The 17,318-nt window shown below is 52.4% G+C and overlaps 1 protein-coding gene across 1 annotated transcript in view; it reads right to left on the bottom strand.

Annotated features, from left to right (window-relative positions):
- Positions 1-236: 236 nt before the first annotated feature.
- KCNK12 (potassium two pore domain channel subfamily K member 12) overlaps positions 237-17,318 on the bottom strand; it is a 52,903-nt gene continuing 35,821 nt past the window's right edge. The window contains exon 2 of the mRNA XM_022573907.3: positions 237-1,214. Coding sequence (XP_022429615.1) covers positions 313-1,214 — 902 coding nt within the window. The 3' untranslated portion in view covers positions 237-312. The remainder of the gene's footprint in view (positions 1,215-17,318) is intronic.

Below are 17,318 nucleotides of genomic sequence, written 5' to 3'. Positions count from 1 at the left end.
CACTCTTCTCACTGCCGTGTGCACCGGGCGAGGGTCTGGGGTGCCACTTTTTCTCTCCCTGGAGGAGAATCTGCTGGGGACCACAGTTCTCCAAGAGGGAGCCCATAAGGAAAACAGGCTCCCCCAAAACCTGCCCTTGATAACATCAGGCCTGGCCAAATAGTATTCCTTTAAAAAAAAAATTTTTTTTTTTTTTGGTTTCATTTTATTGGATAAAGGTTAAGAAAGCGCCAGCGTCTGAGAGAAGGAAAGCAAACGCCGGCCGGCTGCACCCCGGCCTGCTGAGGGTCCGTGGCGCGGCGAGGCACGCGTCTACCTGGAGGCGCTGGTCTCGGCCAGGCGGTTGTTCATGATGCCCAGCGCGCCCACGCCGCCCGAGAAGCCGTTCTGGCGCGTGTTGACGCACACGCTGCGCGGGTAGCCGTTGGCCGTTTCGGACAGCTGCTTCTGCAGCAGCGCCAGCGACACCTTGTTGGAGGCCGTGAGGTCGCGCATGGAGATGAGCTCGCCCGACAGGCGGCGGCCCTCTGCGTCGCTGTCGCGGGCCGCGGGGTCGGCGCCGAGCGCGGCCAGGCGGCGGCGCAGCCGGGAGCCCGGGGTGATGGCGTTGCGCCGGGCCAGGGGCGCGCCGGGCGCCGGGCAGCAGCGCGTGCAGCAGCGGCAGCTCAGCTTGCGCAGCATCCAGTTGAGCACCTGCTTGATGAGGATGGAGATGACGTTGAAGAGCGAGTAGATGCAGCACACGCCGAGCAGGATGAAGAGGAAGTTGCCCAGGCGGTAGAGCCCCTGGTTCCGGTAGGCGGCGTGCTGGCTGCTCACCAGGTCCCCGAAGCCGATGGTGCTGAAGGTGACGAAGCAGAAGTAGAGCGAGTCCACGTAGTCCCAGCCCTCCACACTGGTGTACATGGCCGAGGCGCAGCAAGACAGCAGCACGGCGAACAGACCCAGGATCAGCAGCACGTGGTACACCGAGGGCTTCCAGCCCGCCAGGCAGTCGGCTTCCGAGAGCGCCGAGCCGCGGCGGAAGGTGGCGGGCAGCAGGCCGCTGCGGCGCAGCTGGCGCTCCCGGCAGGCGCGCATGATGAAGGCCAGCAGCGAGATGATGCGCTCCAGGAAGAGGTTGAAGAACAGGATGGTGCCGGCACAGCCGAACAGCCCGTAGGCGATGAGGAAGGCCTTCCCGCCCACCGTTGCGGGGGTGGTCATGCCGAAACCTGTGGAGACCAGAGCGGGGATCAGCGAGGTCCTGGCTGAGCGGCTGGTCCCCACCCTGTGCGGGGCAGGCACGTGCAGGTGCTGACATGGCTCCTATGCTGAGTGGCATCGCTCAAGTGGTATTTAGACATTTCTCTGCCTTGGTGGCACTAGATATGGTTCCTAATCTGGGCAACCCCTAAACTGATGGAGGAGACATGGCCCCTCGTCTGGGGTGGGGGATCTATAAATCAATACGGGTGAGGCAAGATGGTCACTAGGAGGGACCCATCAGGAAACACAAAACAGAAACCACTGCACAGATGCAAACTACTGTGATGCCCACAAACTGAACAAGTGTCACCTGGTCTCCCATTCCTCAAATTGTTTTTTTAATGCACCAGTGGCACACCTGGGCCTTGTTAGGACAGACTTCCATAAAGGCTTCATTTTATGGGATTGCTGGGGACCGGGTAGGGTGTGTTCAGTCCAGGCGGCTATATTTGATGGCCTCTGAAAAGGGGTTTATGAAACTGACAAATGGATTGTTTGAAAATAAGTCCACAACCTTCAGAGAGTAAGCGTGGCTCTGCCATTGGACATCAGCTCCTTCTCACCCAAGGACCACCATCACCCTTGCTCACCCTTGTAGCCAAGGGAAAGGTTTTGGCCCCGCTGGGTCCTGTGCTGCTGGGTGTCTGGAGTGGCTTTTATCCTGAGAGGTCTGCTCTGTGCCAGGGCAGCTGCTCAGTGCTCTGACTCTTGTAATTAAGTCTTAATTTACCCATTCGTTCAAAGCACAGTCTTTAAGGGAGCTTCTTTATCAACTGATCTCTGTAGAAGGCTTGGCTTCCCGCCAGGATGCTCGGGCCCCTGTCATCCAGGGCAGTGCAGAGTGGCAGCTCTGCTCCTCCAGCCTGAGCTCTCAGCCAGCTGCCGGTTGTGATGTCCTTGTGGGACCCATGCTGCCTGCCTCTGGTTATGGGAGGGGATGTAATCTCTTAGCATGAAGATCCACTGCTGCCTGGAGTCTGAGCAGAAAATGCATCGTCTGTCTGAGTGGCACAATAGCTCCTGTCAACACCTCTGTAGCAGAAGTTCAGGGGCATCCCTGTTTAATGCATGCCCGACGTCAGGAGGTCTACCTGTGCACTGTTAAGTGGGGTGGCGCCAGCTCTGGGAAAGGTGTGGCTTACCATTTCCCTAAAAAGGCCAGAGAAAGTTTTTTTCAGAATGATCCCTTAAACTTGTATGCTAATCATTTTCTAGATTCCTTGGAGGAAATGCCCAATTGCCTGACATTGTCTTCATCTTATGCTTAATGACTCAAGTGAGGAGAAAACCTTATCATGATACCTCTGTTGAGGAAGATGGATTATGTCCTTAGATTCAGAATTTGGCCGTAAGAGTGTGAAAAAAGCCAAACTAGCAGTGTAACCAGGAACTCAATAGAGGCATTTTGCTGCACTTTAAAGCCAAACTCAAGTTCTTGAATTCATGAAGAAATCAGCTCTGAATCGATATGACTATACGTGGAGTGGGAGTGTTTGTATTTGTGTGTGTGTATTTACAAAAAGTCCTAGGTTGATGACCCAAGTGTCCAACAGCCTAATTCATGGTCTGTTCATACAAGGAAATACTATACAGCAAGGAAAAAGCACAAACCACTGCTACTTGCAACAACATGAATGAATCTCACAAAAAGAATGTTAAACAAAAGAAACTGGACACAAAAGAAGTATTCCATTTGCATAAAATTCAAAACCAGGCAAAACCAAGCTACAGTGTCTTTTTAGGGATGCATACTTGGCTGGCAAAATTATAAGGGAAATCGAGGAAGTAATTTTGATAAAAGTCAGAATTGGGGTTTCCTCTGGGGATGGCAGGGTGTGGTGACTGGAAGGGGACCCAGGGGGACTCTGGGGTGCTGGAAATCTTCTGTTGATCTGGGTGGTGGTTACATGGGTGTTTGTTGTATAATAACTTTCAAATTGTATGTTTTATGATTTTTTTGTACTGTCATGATAAAAACTTCAAAATGCCTAGACTGTTAGAACTGTGAACTTAATTCTGGTCTGCCCCTTGCTGCATAGGTGAGGGAGAAGGGGCAGAGGGGACATGACCTACAGCTTGTGGGGGACAGATGCCATACATGTGTCCTGGCTTCTAGCTTGGTGCTTAGACCATCATACACAGCACTGCTGCTACTCATGAAGGGAAAACACCACCTCTCGTAGGGGGATCACTTGGCTAAATTCCTAAAGAAATGAAAAATCCTGAGCCTGGAATATTAATACTATGCCTAGGAGGATACTGAATGGGATTTTCCTATTTTTGAGAATTTTCAGCTAAAGTCTTAAAGCTAAGAGTGATGTGTAATATGTTAGCCCTCATTCTAAAGAGAAGTTTTAGATACATCTATGTCATATCGATTAAAATAGCAAAATGGGTCTGGTGACTACTAACCCCTACTACCCAATTCCAGGCTGTACAGAAAGGTTAGAAATTATCCAGGGATAATGGGAGACGGTCCCGAAGTAGGAGGGGTGCTGTGGCACCCGCAGGTCTAGAGGTGGTGGTGGTGATGGTGAAGAGAACGTCAGGCTGCAGCAAGGGCAGCCTGGCAGCTCATTTCCCAGTGGATGCTGGCTGAGCTGCAGACACTTGAAAGCTTACCCAGGAGCACTGGAGTGGAGCATGGTGAGGGTTTCGGGAGAGCCAGAGGCGTCTCCTGGAGTCTGACGCTGTGCTGGATAGTTCTCTGGGTCAGAGGCTGACCGGAGCAGCCCACACAGGCAGGGACAGGAAGAGGGCATCAGTGGGAGCAGTCTGTACTCCCAGGGCACCTTGCACCAAGGATGGGGGAGAGTGACATGGGTCAAGCAGACCCTGCAGACGGCAGCCACATCTGAAGAGACGCTGCCTGGGAGGGCTGCCTGCTGGATCAAGGGTGCCTGAGGGGCAGAGGGCAGGGGACAGCATGTGATGTAGTCACGGGAAGCACCACCCACTCAGGGAAAGGTGCAGGGCAGTGGTCCCTGTACTGGGGGGGAGTCTCCAAAGACCCATATGGGCTCCACGGAAGGGCATGTCTGTCCTAGCCGTGGGCATTGTGGTGCCACCAGCAACAGCTAAGAAAGGGCGGTAGTGGTACCAGTGATGTAAGACCAAGAGGACACAAACTGATGACCCCTCCCACACTGCAGGTCCCTGAGCCGGGGGCCAGGCCGGAGCTGGAGGGAGAGGCTGAGCTTTGATTAGACGTGAATTTGAAGATGGGATTTAGATGGGGTTGGACATCTGAGAATGGGTCTCAATTTTAAAACTGGTAATACTTAAAAAAATATTATTTGGAAAACTCTAGCATCTATCCAAGACATTGTTAAGGACTCCAAAGGAGAATTCTTCAAAACCATAGATGAAGACAAAGCCATTTCCCGTGCCAGCCCATTTAATAAACTGGTTCCAAAGGCCCACCACTCACAGTGCCAGCCCCGCAGGTCTCGTTTCGCTCCCTCTCTACAACCTGTGAGGGAGGCACACCCCCGTTTAACAGATGAGGAGATCTCGGGTCAAGGGGCTAAGTAGTTGCCATGGCCGCACAGCCCAGAAATGGTGGGGCTGAGCCTGAAACCCAGGTTGGCTGGTGTCTAACATCCACCTTCTCTCTGCCACCCTAGACTGTCTTCTGAGGGCACCGCAGGGCCTCCATGCCTCTTAGAAAAACAAGAGGGCTGGCAGCTGGGAGAGCACTTTCATGTGGGCAGGGTGGCTGACCCTCAGTCACAACTCCTGTCCCCAAGAGTCCACCCTCCTCTTGTGGCTCTCCCTCCACTGACTGTTGCCGGGGAGGGGGGCCACTGCTCCCCCCTTAATGTCTTCACCAAGGTGGACTCATCCCCCTTCCCGTGGCACAGTTAAGACAGCGGGGCAATTCAAACCAGACTCAACCCAGGGCTTGGGGACAGCAGGAAGACTGAGGCACAGAAGGGACCGCTGCTTCTGGCCCACAGTCCAGCCGGTTGCCCCCAGGCAGGGCACTCATCTGCCCGCTGGGCTCCTGACAGGACTGCCCCTGCCTGACCTACCCCCGAGTCAAAAGCCATCTCCGCTCTCGAGGAGCATCTTCAGATTCCTCCAAACTCCTCCATGATTAGACTCCTGGCTTCTGCCCCAGCACCCCCTTCAGAGTCTGGGTTTCTTGCTGAGGATCTGCCTCTCCCCTGGATGACAGAACCCAGAATGAGACTTATTTTTCCACCCACGCTTCTCCTTCCCCACAGGGCTGTGGCCTTTGCCAGGGCCTCTACACAACAGCACCACCAGATATGCACCTGGCGCACCGTCATCCACCCGCTCATTCCTTTTTCCAGCAAACACTTACTGAAGACCTGGTTTGGCAGGCCTCGGGCTGCGCTCAGGGCTGTGGTGGAAAACCAGGCAGACACCCGCACAGAGGATCCGGGCTGCCTTCTTAGAGGTTTTGCACAGCTCCCCACCCCTCTGCTGCCAGTGGCTCAGCCCTGGGCCAGGGCACAGCTTTACCCTGCTGCCCCCATGCAGGGGCTGGGCCAGACCTGTCCTGAGGTGTCCTCATGGCTGTGACTCCAGGCCCAAAATGATGCCAAGTGCTTGGCTGGCTGTGGCACTCTCTGCCCAGAATGAAGGGGACAGGCAGGTCAGGAGGTTCTCTGTCCAGCACAGAGGGCACCCAACACAAGTGTCCCTCTCACTGCCCAGATTCCTGAGGTCTGGCTCCTGTGCCCACTTCACTTCCCTTTGCTTTCCTACAGACCCATGTCGGCTCAGCTCCAGAGGCAGGGCGGAGGGGGCACAGTCTACCCTCCTGCCCCATCAACGCTGAGAGGCTCAGAGCTCTGGGCTGCTGAGACCCCTGGGCCGGACGGACCTTTTGCTGGGGACAGTAGGGTCCGTGCCCGGTGCTGCTGCCTAGCCAGATGCTTCCCAGGGCGGAAGAACAGTCCCCTAAGCTCTGGGGAGCCAGGCTGGCTCTGGAGAGGGGCCTTGAAGCTTCAGCCAGCGAAAAGGCAAACCCTGCCACCCCGAAAAATCCCCCTTCCCCCCACTCACACCCTGCGGAGGCGGGCGTAATCTGTCCCCGGGTTCGCACCAAGCCTCAATTTTGTTTATGCCACAATTGATCTGCCATCCCAGTTTGCAAAGAGCAGACACTTGGGGGCTTTATTATGCCACTTTGACAAAAGCTGTGAAGCTCATTCCCACAGCCTGTCTGGTGCCGCCTTCGCAAATGGGGCCCTGGTGACAGGGCCTCCGGAGTTCAGCTCCGAGAGCCTGGAAGTGAGATGGAGAGACCAGCACTGGTCTGAATCGGGCCCTGGGTGGCAGCCTCTGTGCTGGACACTGGACGCATGTCCCCTCATCCAGTCCCTCCAACCACCCTGAGAGGGACGCATCATCAACCCCAACAATGCAGGCAAGGACGTGGGCCAAAGGAACTGAAGATACTCGGCTGAGTTACCGTTTGTGAGTGGCTGAGCTGACCCTGAAGCCCTTTCCACTGCGCCAGATGGGAAGCCTGAGCTCATCACCTTGGGGACTTTTTCCCACTGGCTCTGCAGTATCAACTTGGTGGAGGGGAAATATAATTTATAATCCAATCTGGGATACTTTTGAGAGCAAATAATTACCCCAGGACAGCAGGTGTAAACCAGAGTTGATCCAAGCAACTGGGATGCATGATTAAAATGCAGATTCCAAGGCAGGTCCCACTACAGAGGCTTATTTAGAGGGACCCAGGAATCTACATTTTAACAAATGTCCCCTGATGATTCTAATGTGAATGGGCTAAAGCCCTTCCTTTAGGAAACAATATTATGCTGTATCCCTGATGACACTACTGGTTGGAATCTGCCCAATTTCAAATATTTTGATTTAAATTTCTTTAAAAAAATTTTTTCAGCTTTATTGAGTTACAGTTGACATATAAAACTGTAAGATATTTAAAATATACATCACGATGATTTGTTGGTTTAAATTTCAAGTGACCTAACACCCTTGTTGTGGACATTGCAGCTGTCTCCTTAACAACCATCACCCCACCCCACAACCTAAAGTGTAGCGGCCAGGCCCCTTGGAGAACTGACCCAACTGCCAGGGGTGGGCTCCATTAGTCTAGGCCAATCAGGAAAATCCAGTCCCTTACCACGACTGGCTCAAGGATGGATAGGCCTAAGCCAATCAGTGCAGGCCATTTTCACGGCTACAGAGACTTGCTCAGGAATGGCCATGTGACCCCATTCAGGCCAATCAGATGAGAGGAGAGTTTCTCTGATAGTTTCTGGGTAAAATGCATCTCACTTTAAAAAAAAATATTTATTTTATTTATTCATTTTATTTTTGGCTGCATTGGGTCTTAGTTGCAGCGCGTGGGATGTTGATTGAGGCACGAGGGATCTTTCGTTGCAGCGCGTGGGCTTCTCTCTCTCTAGTTGTGGCATGCAGGGTTTTTTCTCTCTGTCTCTCTAGTTCAGGCCCACGGGCTTAGTTGCCCTGTGGTGTGTGGGATCTTAGTTCCCCGACCAGGGATCGAACCCATGTCCCCTGCATTGGAAGGCAGATTCTTTACCACTGGACCACCAGGGAAGTCCCTAAATGCTTCTCACCTTTAAGAGCTGCCCTGGGTGTGGAGGGAGCAGGAGGTGGCCCCAGGAGTGGTTGGCGGCCACCTGTGGCCATGAGGAGCGAGCCTTAGACGAAGCTGACACTGCAGAAGGCTGTCCGAGTATCCTGAAAACCCTAATGAGCTGTCCAAACTGCAGGCTGCCTGACCTACCCTTGGACTTCCAGTTACATGAGCCCATAAATTTCTTTTCCTGCCTAAGCCTTCTGTGACAGGCGACCAAACACACTCCAGCTGGTGCCGATGGTTAAGGGCCTGGTTAAACATCCCAGGGTCAAGGAAATGGTATCAAACTTGAACTCAAAGCTTTGCCTGCTGTTGTAGCCTCTATGAGCCAAGTGATCGAAGCAAGTCACTCTGACTCCTCTGAGCCTCTATTTCTTCATCTGTAGAACGTCGACCTCCTGATGCGAGCCCTCTCTGTGAACTGTAATACAACCTGCCAGTGGGTGTTCCTCAAGATGAGACAGTAGACTTAATGCGAGGTGGAGAGAATGCCCATGATTAAGAAAAAGAAATTTTAAGTAAAGTGAAACACGTTTATTTACTGCGGGACTTCTTAGAGCACTCACCGTGTTAATGTGATTTATGAAACCACCAGGGCTATGCTAACACTATCCAGTGTTCCCCAAACTAATTTGACCATCGAATGTATTTAGTCACCTCAGGTGACTCGAGTATTTCAAAGAGTAATATTTGGGAAATGCCATACTCTATCCTCATGAAGAATTAAGGATGAGGCATTTAAAAATATTCTCGAGGATTTCCCACATTTGAAAAAGTCACTGCAACACTGCAATGCCTTTTCAGTGCCTGGCATGTAGAAGGTGTTTGGCCACGTCAGCTGAGTGAATGAACAGACTGTCACTCTACTTGTTTGGAGCAGTGATTCTCAAACTCGATTATCTAGGACCCAGCTGGGGATCTTGTTAGCTTCTGGGGTGGGGCTCACAATTCAAAATTTCTAACCTGGTCCCACGTGAGGCCCCGGCAGCTGGTCAGTGCACCTTATTTTGAGTACCAAGCACAGATGACTTATAGTATTAATTACCTTCAGGGGCCTGTCTCCTGAAGAGAGATTGGGAACCCCTTGGGAGTAGGGACCAAATTATATTGGCTGTTTGGAACTATAGGTTATATGGGCTGCTCAGGTTTGAATCTTAGCTCCACTACTCCCTAGCTGCGTGTCTTTGAGCAAATTACTTGACCTTTCTGTGCCTCATTTTTCTTATCTGTAAAGTGGAGATGATAATATTTGTATTTTTGTACTCAACTGGGTCAATATGTGCAAAACACTTAGAATAGTGCCTAGCACATTAATAAGCCCTTAATAAAGTCTTCTTTCTGTTCTCCACAGTGAGCAAGGGAATCGTGTATAAATTAGGCACTGATAGTTATTTGTTGACTGAAAATAAAAGTTTCAAGAACATCTCAAGGGTGAGAGTTAAATGTCAGGGAGAGTGAGAAAGCTGAGGTGTGGGGTTGGTGGGCAGAGGAGGGGAAAGGACCCATTAGGACTCATCAAATAAAATACAGGACTCCCAAATAAATACGAATTTCAGATAAATCACTTTTTAATGTAAGTACATCCCAAACATTGCACGGGCCATATTTACACTAAAAAATGCTTCGTTGTTTTTCTGAAATTCATATTTGACTGGGAGTCCTGTATTTTTATCTGCTAAATCTGGCAGCCCTACCCATGGCCCTACTTGTCTGCTGGGCACACTACTTTGGGGAGCGTCTCCTAACATCCCCCTCTCCCGGCATCCTTCCTGACTGGCTGGAGGAGGGATAACAGGCTCACTTTAACAGTCAAGGAGCCTAAAGGTCACACAGAACTGGGCCTTGCCCACCCGAGGCCAGGCCAGCAGCCTGGTCTTCCAGCGCCTCTCCCTCTCCAAACAGGGAACAGTGGGAGATGTGGAGTGGGCTGTGGTCAGAGGGTGGGGCTGCCATCAGGCTGCTCTGTTGTTGGAGCTGAGACACGGACTCTTGGGGAGAAGGAGGGAAGCTCCTGGCCACGTTCCATGGAGGAGGGCTGGACGCTTGAGAGGAGACACTTCCCTGGGACTGGAGCCCCAGGCCTGGAACCTCAAGGCTGCCCGTGTCATCCTTCTCCAAGTCCCTCCCCTGAGGAGGACAACTGAGTAGCCTGGCCAAACCTTTTGGGAGGGCTGGGAATGAAAGGAAGACTGGAAGAACTTTAGTGACGAATGGAAACGCGGAGGGGATAATAATAGCTGAAACGTGTTGAGCCCTCACTATTTCCGGGCACTGTGCCAAAGCTTCATGTGTATCAGTGCATATTCCGTCCTCACAGCTCTGTGAGGCACTGGGTAGCATTCATTCTAAGTCATGGCCTTTTCCCTGAAATTTTAACAGCCCTGAAATCAGGATGCATCTTACGGTCAATGACTTGACATAGTTTATTTGGCAGCATCCTAAATTCTCAATGGTACACGTTATTGGTACATTTATAATTGATGGTGTCTTAGATTTGATGAACTACAATGGGAACTATTATCATTCCCATTTGTGAGATTAGTAAACTGAGTCACACTTAATAAAGACACTTAGGTTAAATAACTTGCCCAGATCACAGAGCAAGCAAGTGGCAGAGCCCAGGTGTGAAACTAGAGGAGGGAGCTTGCGACGTGATAAGGGAGAAAGTTAAATGCACAAGAGTTCGGAGGAAAGAGACATAGGTTGCTTTTGGTTGGAGCAGCAGTTCTTAACTCTGGCTCCATAATGGAATCGCCTGGGAAATTTAAATTAGTCCCCAGACCAGCTTAGGTCAGAAGCAGGGCTGATGCTCTCCTGGTGCAGTGGCTGGGAGAGTCTTATGGAGGAAGAGGTATCTGTGTTCAGTCTTGTAGGGTGGATGGGATTTCGAGAGGGAGGAAGTAGAGGCCTGGGCTTGAGAAAGGTGTGCCCTGCTGGGAGAGCGCCGTGCACAGGGCCAGGGTAAGGGGCTGGGTTCAGCCTGGCTGATTCCCACGTGCAGCTTGGCGTCTAGCCCACAGACGTTTAGTAACTCTTGCCGATGGAGTGGATGAACCTGTGGCAGGAGAAGGACAATGCTGGGAGACCCTCCTATCCACGTTGTACTCAGGCTGAACTTGCAGGAGCACTGTGGCTGTGAGAGTGTCACCTGACACCGCAAGAAGCTTCTCCATCATCTGGGCCTGGCATCCAGCAACATGTCTGGCCTTGCAGAGACTTACAAACCCTGGAAACATCAAGCTGCAGAAGATAAACTCAGGGAGTCTCCCCTCCTGCAGGCTTGGGAAGGGCCAGCATCAGCTTTCTTGGAGAGTTGAGAGCAGAGGCTGTGGCGTCAGGCTCTGGCGCCTCCACTTGCTGATGGGCCAATGGGGACACGTTATTTCTCCCCCTAAAAGTGGCCTGATGACCGCCTACTTCGTAAGGTTGCTGTGAGGAGTAAACGAGGAGGTGGCTCCCTGGTGCGCTCAAGAAGCAGCAAGTGTAGCTGGGAAACGCCCCAGCGAGGCCCCAGCCCTCACAGTGCAGCTGAAGAGCCGAAGGTGGAGCAAGGAACGGGCGAACCACGGACTAGGAGTTTCGGTGGAAAGGACAACCCCCCTGTACACACACCTAAGACGACTCTACCGCTAACTTGCTGTCCCTGCGTCTCGCCGGGCCTCTGTATCCTCGGCGGTCCCCGGTGAGTGGCAGCGTCCCCTCTGGGATTGGCTTCAGGCTCTGGTCCCTGCACCGAGGGGGTGGGGAGGGGAGGCCCCACCTTTTCCAATCCTGAAATCAAGGGTGGCAATGGGGGAGGGGGACGCCGGAGAGGGGGCCTGTGGTGGGAAAGCAGAGACTGTGGACAGCGACGTTTGCTGCCGCTGGAGGGTTTGTCTAAATTGTAACCGAGATGGGCAGCTCCCTGAGGGCGCAGCGCTGGGTTCCTTCCCACCACAGCCAGGTGGGGGCTGGGCTCGTGCTGGATGCTCCCTGACTCAGGACAAAGAGGCAACAGGAAAACACACGTCACGTGGAGGAAGCGGACCCTTCCATTCTCCTGTTCAATTTTGCTTGTTCTCTGGGGGCCTTTGGGATGATCTTTGTTTGCTGAGAGCAGGGTGTGTGTGGGGATGGCTGAGAGGGCAGAGGGGCTAGGAAAAGAAGGCTGAACCCCGCAGGCTGCAGGTCGGGGATTTTTAACATTAGGAAAGTTTTGGTAATTTAGGAGTGATGGGCAAGTGACCCCAAGAATGAACTTCGAACCTCGGCACTGTTTTCCTCGCCAGTGGGGCTGATTGAACCTGCCCCGCCGTGTGCTTCATCTGTGGGATTAAGGTTTTCTCTCCTCACCAGAAATCATTCAGCAAAATGAGTTATTAAAAGCCAGCTAACTACTCCTGCCTCCAGGAAGCTCCCGCTTACCAGTCTCTCCCGGGGCCCGAGCTGGAGCAGCTGTCAAGCTCGGGCCCTCGGAGCTGGAGGGAAGATGACTCATTTACATAGAGCCCGTCCTCCGTCCTGCCCCCCAGATCTGTCCCTGTCTCTCTGATGACTAATCCTTTCCAGGGATGAGCTCACCGCCCCTCCTGCCCACCACGAAAGGAGCAGAGCCTTAACCTCAGCCCAGAATTTGGGGAGAAGACTGGCTCCAAGGCCAGGGGTTGCAGGGACGGTCCCTGATGGGACAAAAGTCTGGCCATCGAGAGCCCGCACTGGGGCAGTGAGATGAGGAAAGCCCTGAAGCCCGCCCAGCCCTGGCCTTTGCTCCCTCCACCTTAGGGTCCCACACGCACACAGGGCTGTGGTGAGGCACAGGCCACCTCTCAGAAGGGCAGACACACCTGCTGTGGGGAGAAAGCAGGTCCACCAACCCGGAAGTGTCAATGCGATGTCAACTGAATCACATTTCATCTCAAATCCTAGATCAGAGAGGAGCAGATTTTGAAGAGGGAATCTGCGGTGGTTCCCGTCAAGCAAAGGCCCCTGCTCTCACGTGCTCAGTTCCAATTCCTCTCAGTTAATTCAGTTTTTATCCACCTGACGAAGCACGGGCGCATCGCTGCCCACGCAGCTGTGAACCACATTTGAAGGAGGGCCTCTGCGCCCAGGCTGAGGGGAGACGCGACGAAAGGGGCCAGTGCCCTGGAGGCTCGTGCCTCGGGGCCGCTCCTCAGGGCTCCGAGTCCCTCCCGCTGACTCGGCCTTGGCGCCCGCCATATCTCTTCTCACAGAGGCGGTCTGGCTGGCTGCTCAGAGGGGCAAGCAAGCCGAGAAGGCACGATGAAAACAAACCGCGCTTTAAGCTGCAGCCAGGGGAGTGCTGTGGGGGGTCCCGGGGAACCCTGGGCGTGGCCTGCTGACGGGGTCCCTAGCCCGAGAGGCAGGTAAGCCAGCACGAAGGGCTCCGTTAGGGCCTGGCTGGGTCAGGACGGCCTAGACTTGTGCCCCTGGACTGAGGCTAAGGGCTGAGGGCGCCTCCTTCTGCAAAGGGGGCGGCGGCTCTTCCTACCACACGGTCTGCTCCCAGCCCCCCTGTGGGGAAGGGAGGTTGGTCACTGGCTTACAGGGAGGGAGGGGCGGAGGGGCTGGACGGCTAGAGCCTTAGGCTATGCGCCGCACTCTGCTGGTGTGTTCACAGAGGGATCCCCAGAGCTGCTCCCGGAGGCTGCGGCAGTGTGTGGCTTCTGGTCACTATTGAAGAATGGAAACCGAGGCTCAGAGAAGTAAAATGACCAGTGAGAGAACACCACCAGCGTTCAGGTCCCAAGCCCCACATTCACGGCTCTTTCCATTCCACGTCTTAAGGCCTGACTCAGCCTGTGGTTCAGAGATCGTGGCTGTGATTTTCTGGGTTTTGTTGTTTTTCTAAATTAATTAATTAATTTATTTATGGCGGCGTTGGGTCTTTGTTGCTGCGCGCGGGCTTTCTCTAGTTGTGGCCAGCGGGGGCTACGCTTTTTTGCGGTGTGCGGGCTTCTCATTGCAGTGGCTTCTCTTGTTGCGGAGCACAGGCTCTAGGCACGTGGGCTTCAGTAGTTGTGGCACACAGGCTCAGTAGTTGTGGCTCGCGGGCTCTAGAGCACAGGCTCAGTAGTTGTGGTGCACGGGCTTAGTTGCTCCACAGCATGTGGGATCTTCCCAGACTAGGGCTTGAAGCCGTGTCCCCTGCATTGGCAGGTGGATTCTCAACCACTGCACCACCAGGGAAGACCCTGTGATTTTGTTTTGAAACATGCAAACAACTGTACCTTGCAGGAGGACTTGCTGTGGCAAAAATGCCTGCCCTGGGCCTATGGCATGAGTCCGTACCAGATCCCAAGCAACAGGAGATGGAGGCTAGGGCTCAGAGGTGTTAAGGACCTTGTCCAAGGTCCCAGAAATTCCAACTCAGGTCTGCCGACTCCAAATCCCACATTCCTTCCACCTCATGGTGATGACTTTGCCTTTAATCCCCTCCCCACATTTGCACAGAGGCCCTGATGACTTGGGACCCAGATGCCTGGTTTTCTGAAAACATTTTCTCCTGCTGGTCCATTCTGCACATTGTCCCAGATCGATTGCACTGAAGCACGGCTCTGCCCAGATCTCTCTCCTGCTCCCTCCACAATGAGCTCCCAAGTGACAGGAAGATCCAGAATTTCTTAGACTGGGATTCAAGGCCCCAACTTTTCTAGCATCATCTCCTCTCTTTGAACCTTCTTCAGGGCCACGAGTCCCCTCACTGATCCATACACACACATATTCATCCACCGGGTAGTTACTGAAAGCCTGCTCTGTGTCAGGCACTGTGGGGATATGAGGTGAGCAGGACGGGCAGAATCCCAGCCTGAATGAACCTAGTGCCCTGCGAGCACACCATGAATATTCCCTCCTCCGTGCCTTTGCACCCGCCATTCCCCATCTCTCAAAGTCTGCGACAACTTCTTTCCTTTTCTGTTCACCTACCTGAATTGCATTTGTCACCTGACAGCACTTAGAGTTCATCAGGCATTTAATTATGTGCTGCTCACAGTGGCCCCTGTACTACTGACTGTGGTCCCACAGGATTATTTAACCTTGTGTGTTTCTGTGTGCCTTGCCAACGAGGACATGACTCGTGTCTTAGGTTTCCTGTCACACTTTATAATGCAGGAGTTCAAGGAACAGCTGCTAACTTCCTGGCAGAACCAGCGGTTTGTCTAGTGACCACCAGCACGTTCCGTACCAGAAATGTGGTTTCCATCTTAGTTTTAGTTAATTTATCTAACATGTTTTTGAGAACTGCTGTGTGCCAGGCATGGGAGGGGGGGGGTGAATACTCAGATGTACAATGTTGTCCATACCCTGCTGCCAGAGGCCACCAGGTACACACCTGCAGGTGAACAAAATTGAGTCTACTGACTCACTTTAACAAGGGAGACTGTCCACCATGGAGGGCATTGCCGTCAGCAGGTATCAGAAAGGACTCATTCAGGATTTGGGCTTGAGTTAGGTGACTTGGGGGAGGGCTCAAGAAAGCAGGGCTTTGCTCTGGATTGGATGCTACCAAAGCAGGGAGCAGGGGTAATTCTAGGATTGGGTGTTTTAATAACTCTTACCTAGGAGGGGGAATGATGGGGCAAGGCCAAAGCTGGGATTGGTAAAGAAGCAGCAGTCGCTCATGTTAACCACATGGGGGTGTTTGGTCATTTTTGTGGCTTGGATGATGTTGTTATTTGGTCTCCGTTCAGACATGATTACCAGTGAGTGGTTTGGTTTTTACTCTCACTCCACCCTGGTCCCAAGGTAGCCTCATGTGATGTAGATGTCCTGGGAAATTGCTTATGTTCAAGGTCAGAACCCCACCCCCACACTTCCTGTTGCCTAGCTGTGAGTGCTGGGCCAGCTCCTGGCTCTCAGAGGTTGCTTTTGTCTTTCTGAAGACAGTTCTGCACTTAGCGTTCCATAAGATGCTATTCACTATTTCTTTTTAAAGAAATTCCCTCCAAGTCTTCCAGTTTATTTGGCTATATATATGGGAGATATCATGGAATGCCAGGAAACAGAGAAGAGGTCTGGGTGGGCTTCCTAGAGGAGGTGCCGCTGGCTGAATAGTAAAGATGCCTTGCCCAAGCAGGTGGAGGCAGTGGGAGAGAGTCTTGGAGGTCTGGGCTGGAACTTGGGTTCAAGGGTCATGTGGATAAGACATCCCAGGAAGCATGTACAGTATGAGAATGGGGGCCCCTGGGGAACCCCAGCATTTAAAGAGCAGAAGAGGAGCCTGTGAAGGAGGCTTTCATTCACTCAACAAATAGTTACTGAGGGCCCACTATCTACCAGGCCCTTGGGAGTCATGAGTGATCAAGACAAAGTTCTCTCACGAGGCTTACATTTCAGCATGGGAGATGGATAATAAACTACAAACATAATGTGCAAGTAAACTACATGGCATATTGGAAAGTGGCAAGTGTTATGGAAGAAGAAGAAGGAAAGAAGGGGAAGAAAGAGAGGAAGAGGAAGGAGAAGGAGAACAAGAAGAGGAAGAGGAGGAAGAGGAAGAAGGAGAAGGAAGAGGAAGGGGGGGGAGGAGGAGGAGGAGGAGGCTTCCCTGGTGGCGCGGTGGTTAAGAATCCGCCTGCCAATGCAGGGGACACGGGTTTGAGCCCTGGTCCAGGAAGATCCCACATGCCGTGGAGCAGCTAAGCCCTTGTGCCACAACTACTGAGCTTGCACTCTAGAACCCACGAGCCACAACTTCTGAAGCCCAGGCGCCTAGAGCCCATGCTTCGCAACAAGAGAAGCCACTGCAATGAGAAGCCTGTGCACAGCAACAAAGAGTAGCCCCTGCTCACCGCAACTAGAGAAAGCCCGCACACAACAAAAAAGACCCAATGCAGTCAAAAATAAATAAACAAATAAAAATTTTTAAAGAAGAAGAAGAAGTAAAAAGAGTTGGCTGAGGGGGTGGGGAGAGCCTGGGGAACGGAGGGGGCAAGTTGCAGTATTAAGTGGGTGGGTCAGGGCAGGCCTTGTTGAGGAAGTAACATCTGATGAAGGACTAGAAGGAGGTGACATCTAGGGGAAGGGTATTCCAGGCCAATCAACAGCCAGAGCAAAGGCCCTGAGGCAGGGAGATGGAGGTGTGGGAGAAGAGAATAGGGAAATATAAAGGAAACACTGGACAAAGAGTTGGTCAGCAGATCTCTTATGGACACTCTCAGGGCAAAGTTTAAGTTACACAAATGCCCCAGAATATGAATAAAACCGAGGAAACTTCCACAGGCCTCTTAGATAGCCTCACCACGAGAGGGCAGACAGCAGAAGCAAGAAGAACTACAGTCCTGCAGCCTGTGGAACAAAAACCACATTCACAGAAAGATAGACAAGATGAAAAGGCAGAGGGCTATGTACCAGATGAAGGAACAAGATAAAACCCCAGAAAAACAACTAAATGAAATGGAGATAGGCAATTTTCCAGAAAAAGAATTCAGAATAATGATAGTGAACATGATCCAGG

The sequence above is a fragment of the Delphinapterus leucas genome, chromosome 13 (genome assembly GCF_059928025.1).
Source record: "Delphinapterus leucas isolate spDelLeu-1000000601 "Yukka" chromosome 13, BTC_Dleu_Yukka2, whole genome shotgun sequence".
NCBI classification, from domain to species: Eukaryota; Metazoa; Chordata; class Mammalia; order Artiodactyla; family Monodontidae; genus Delphinapterus; species Delphinapterus leucas.
This window is presented reverse-complemented; position numbering and strand designations above follow the sequence as displayed.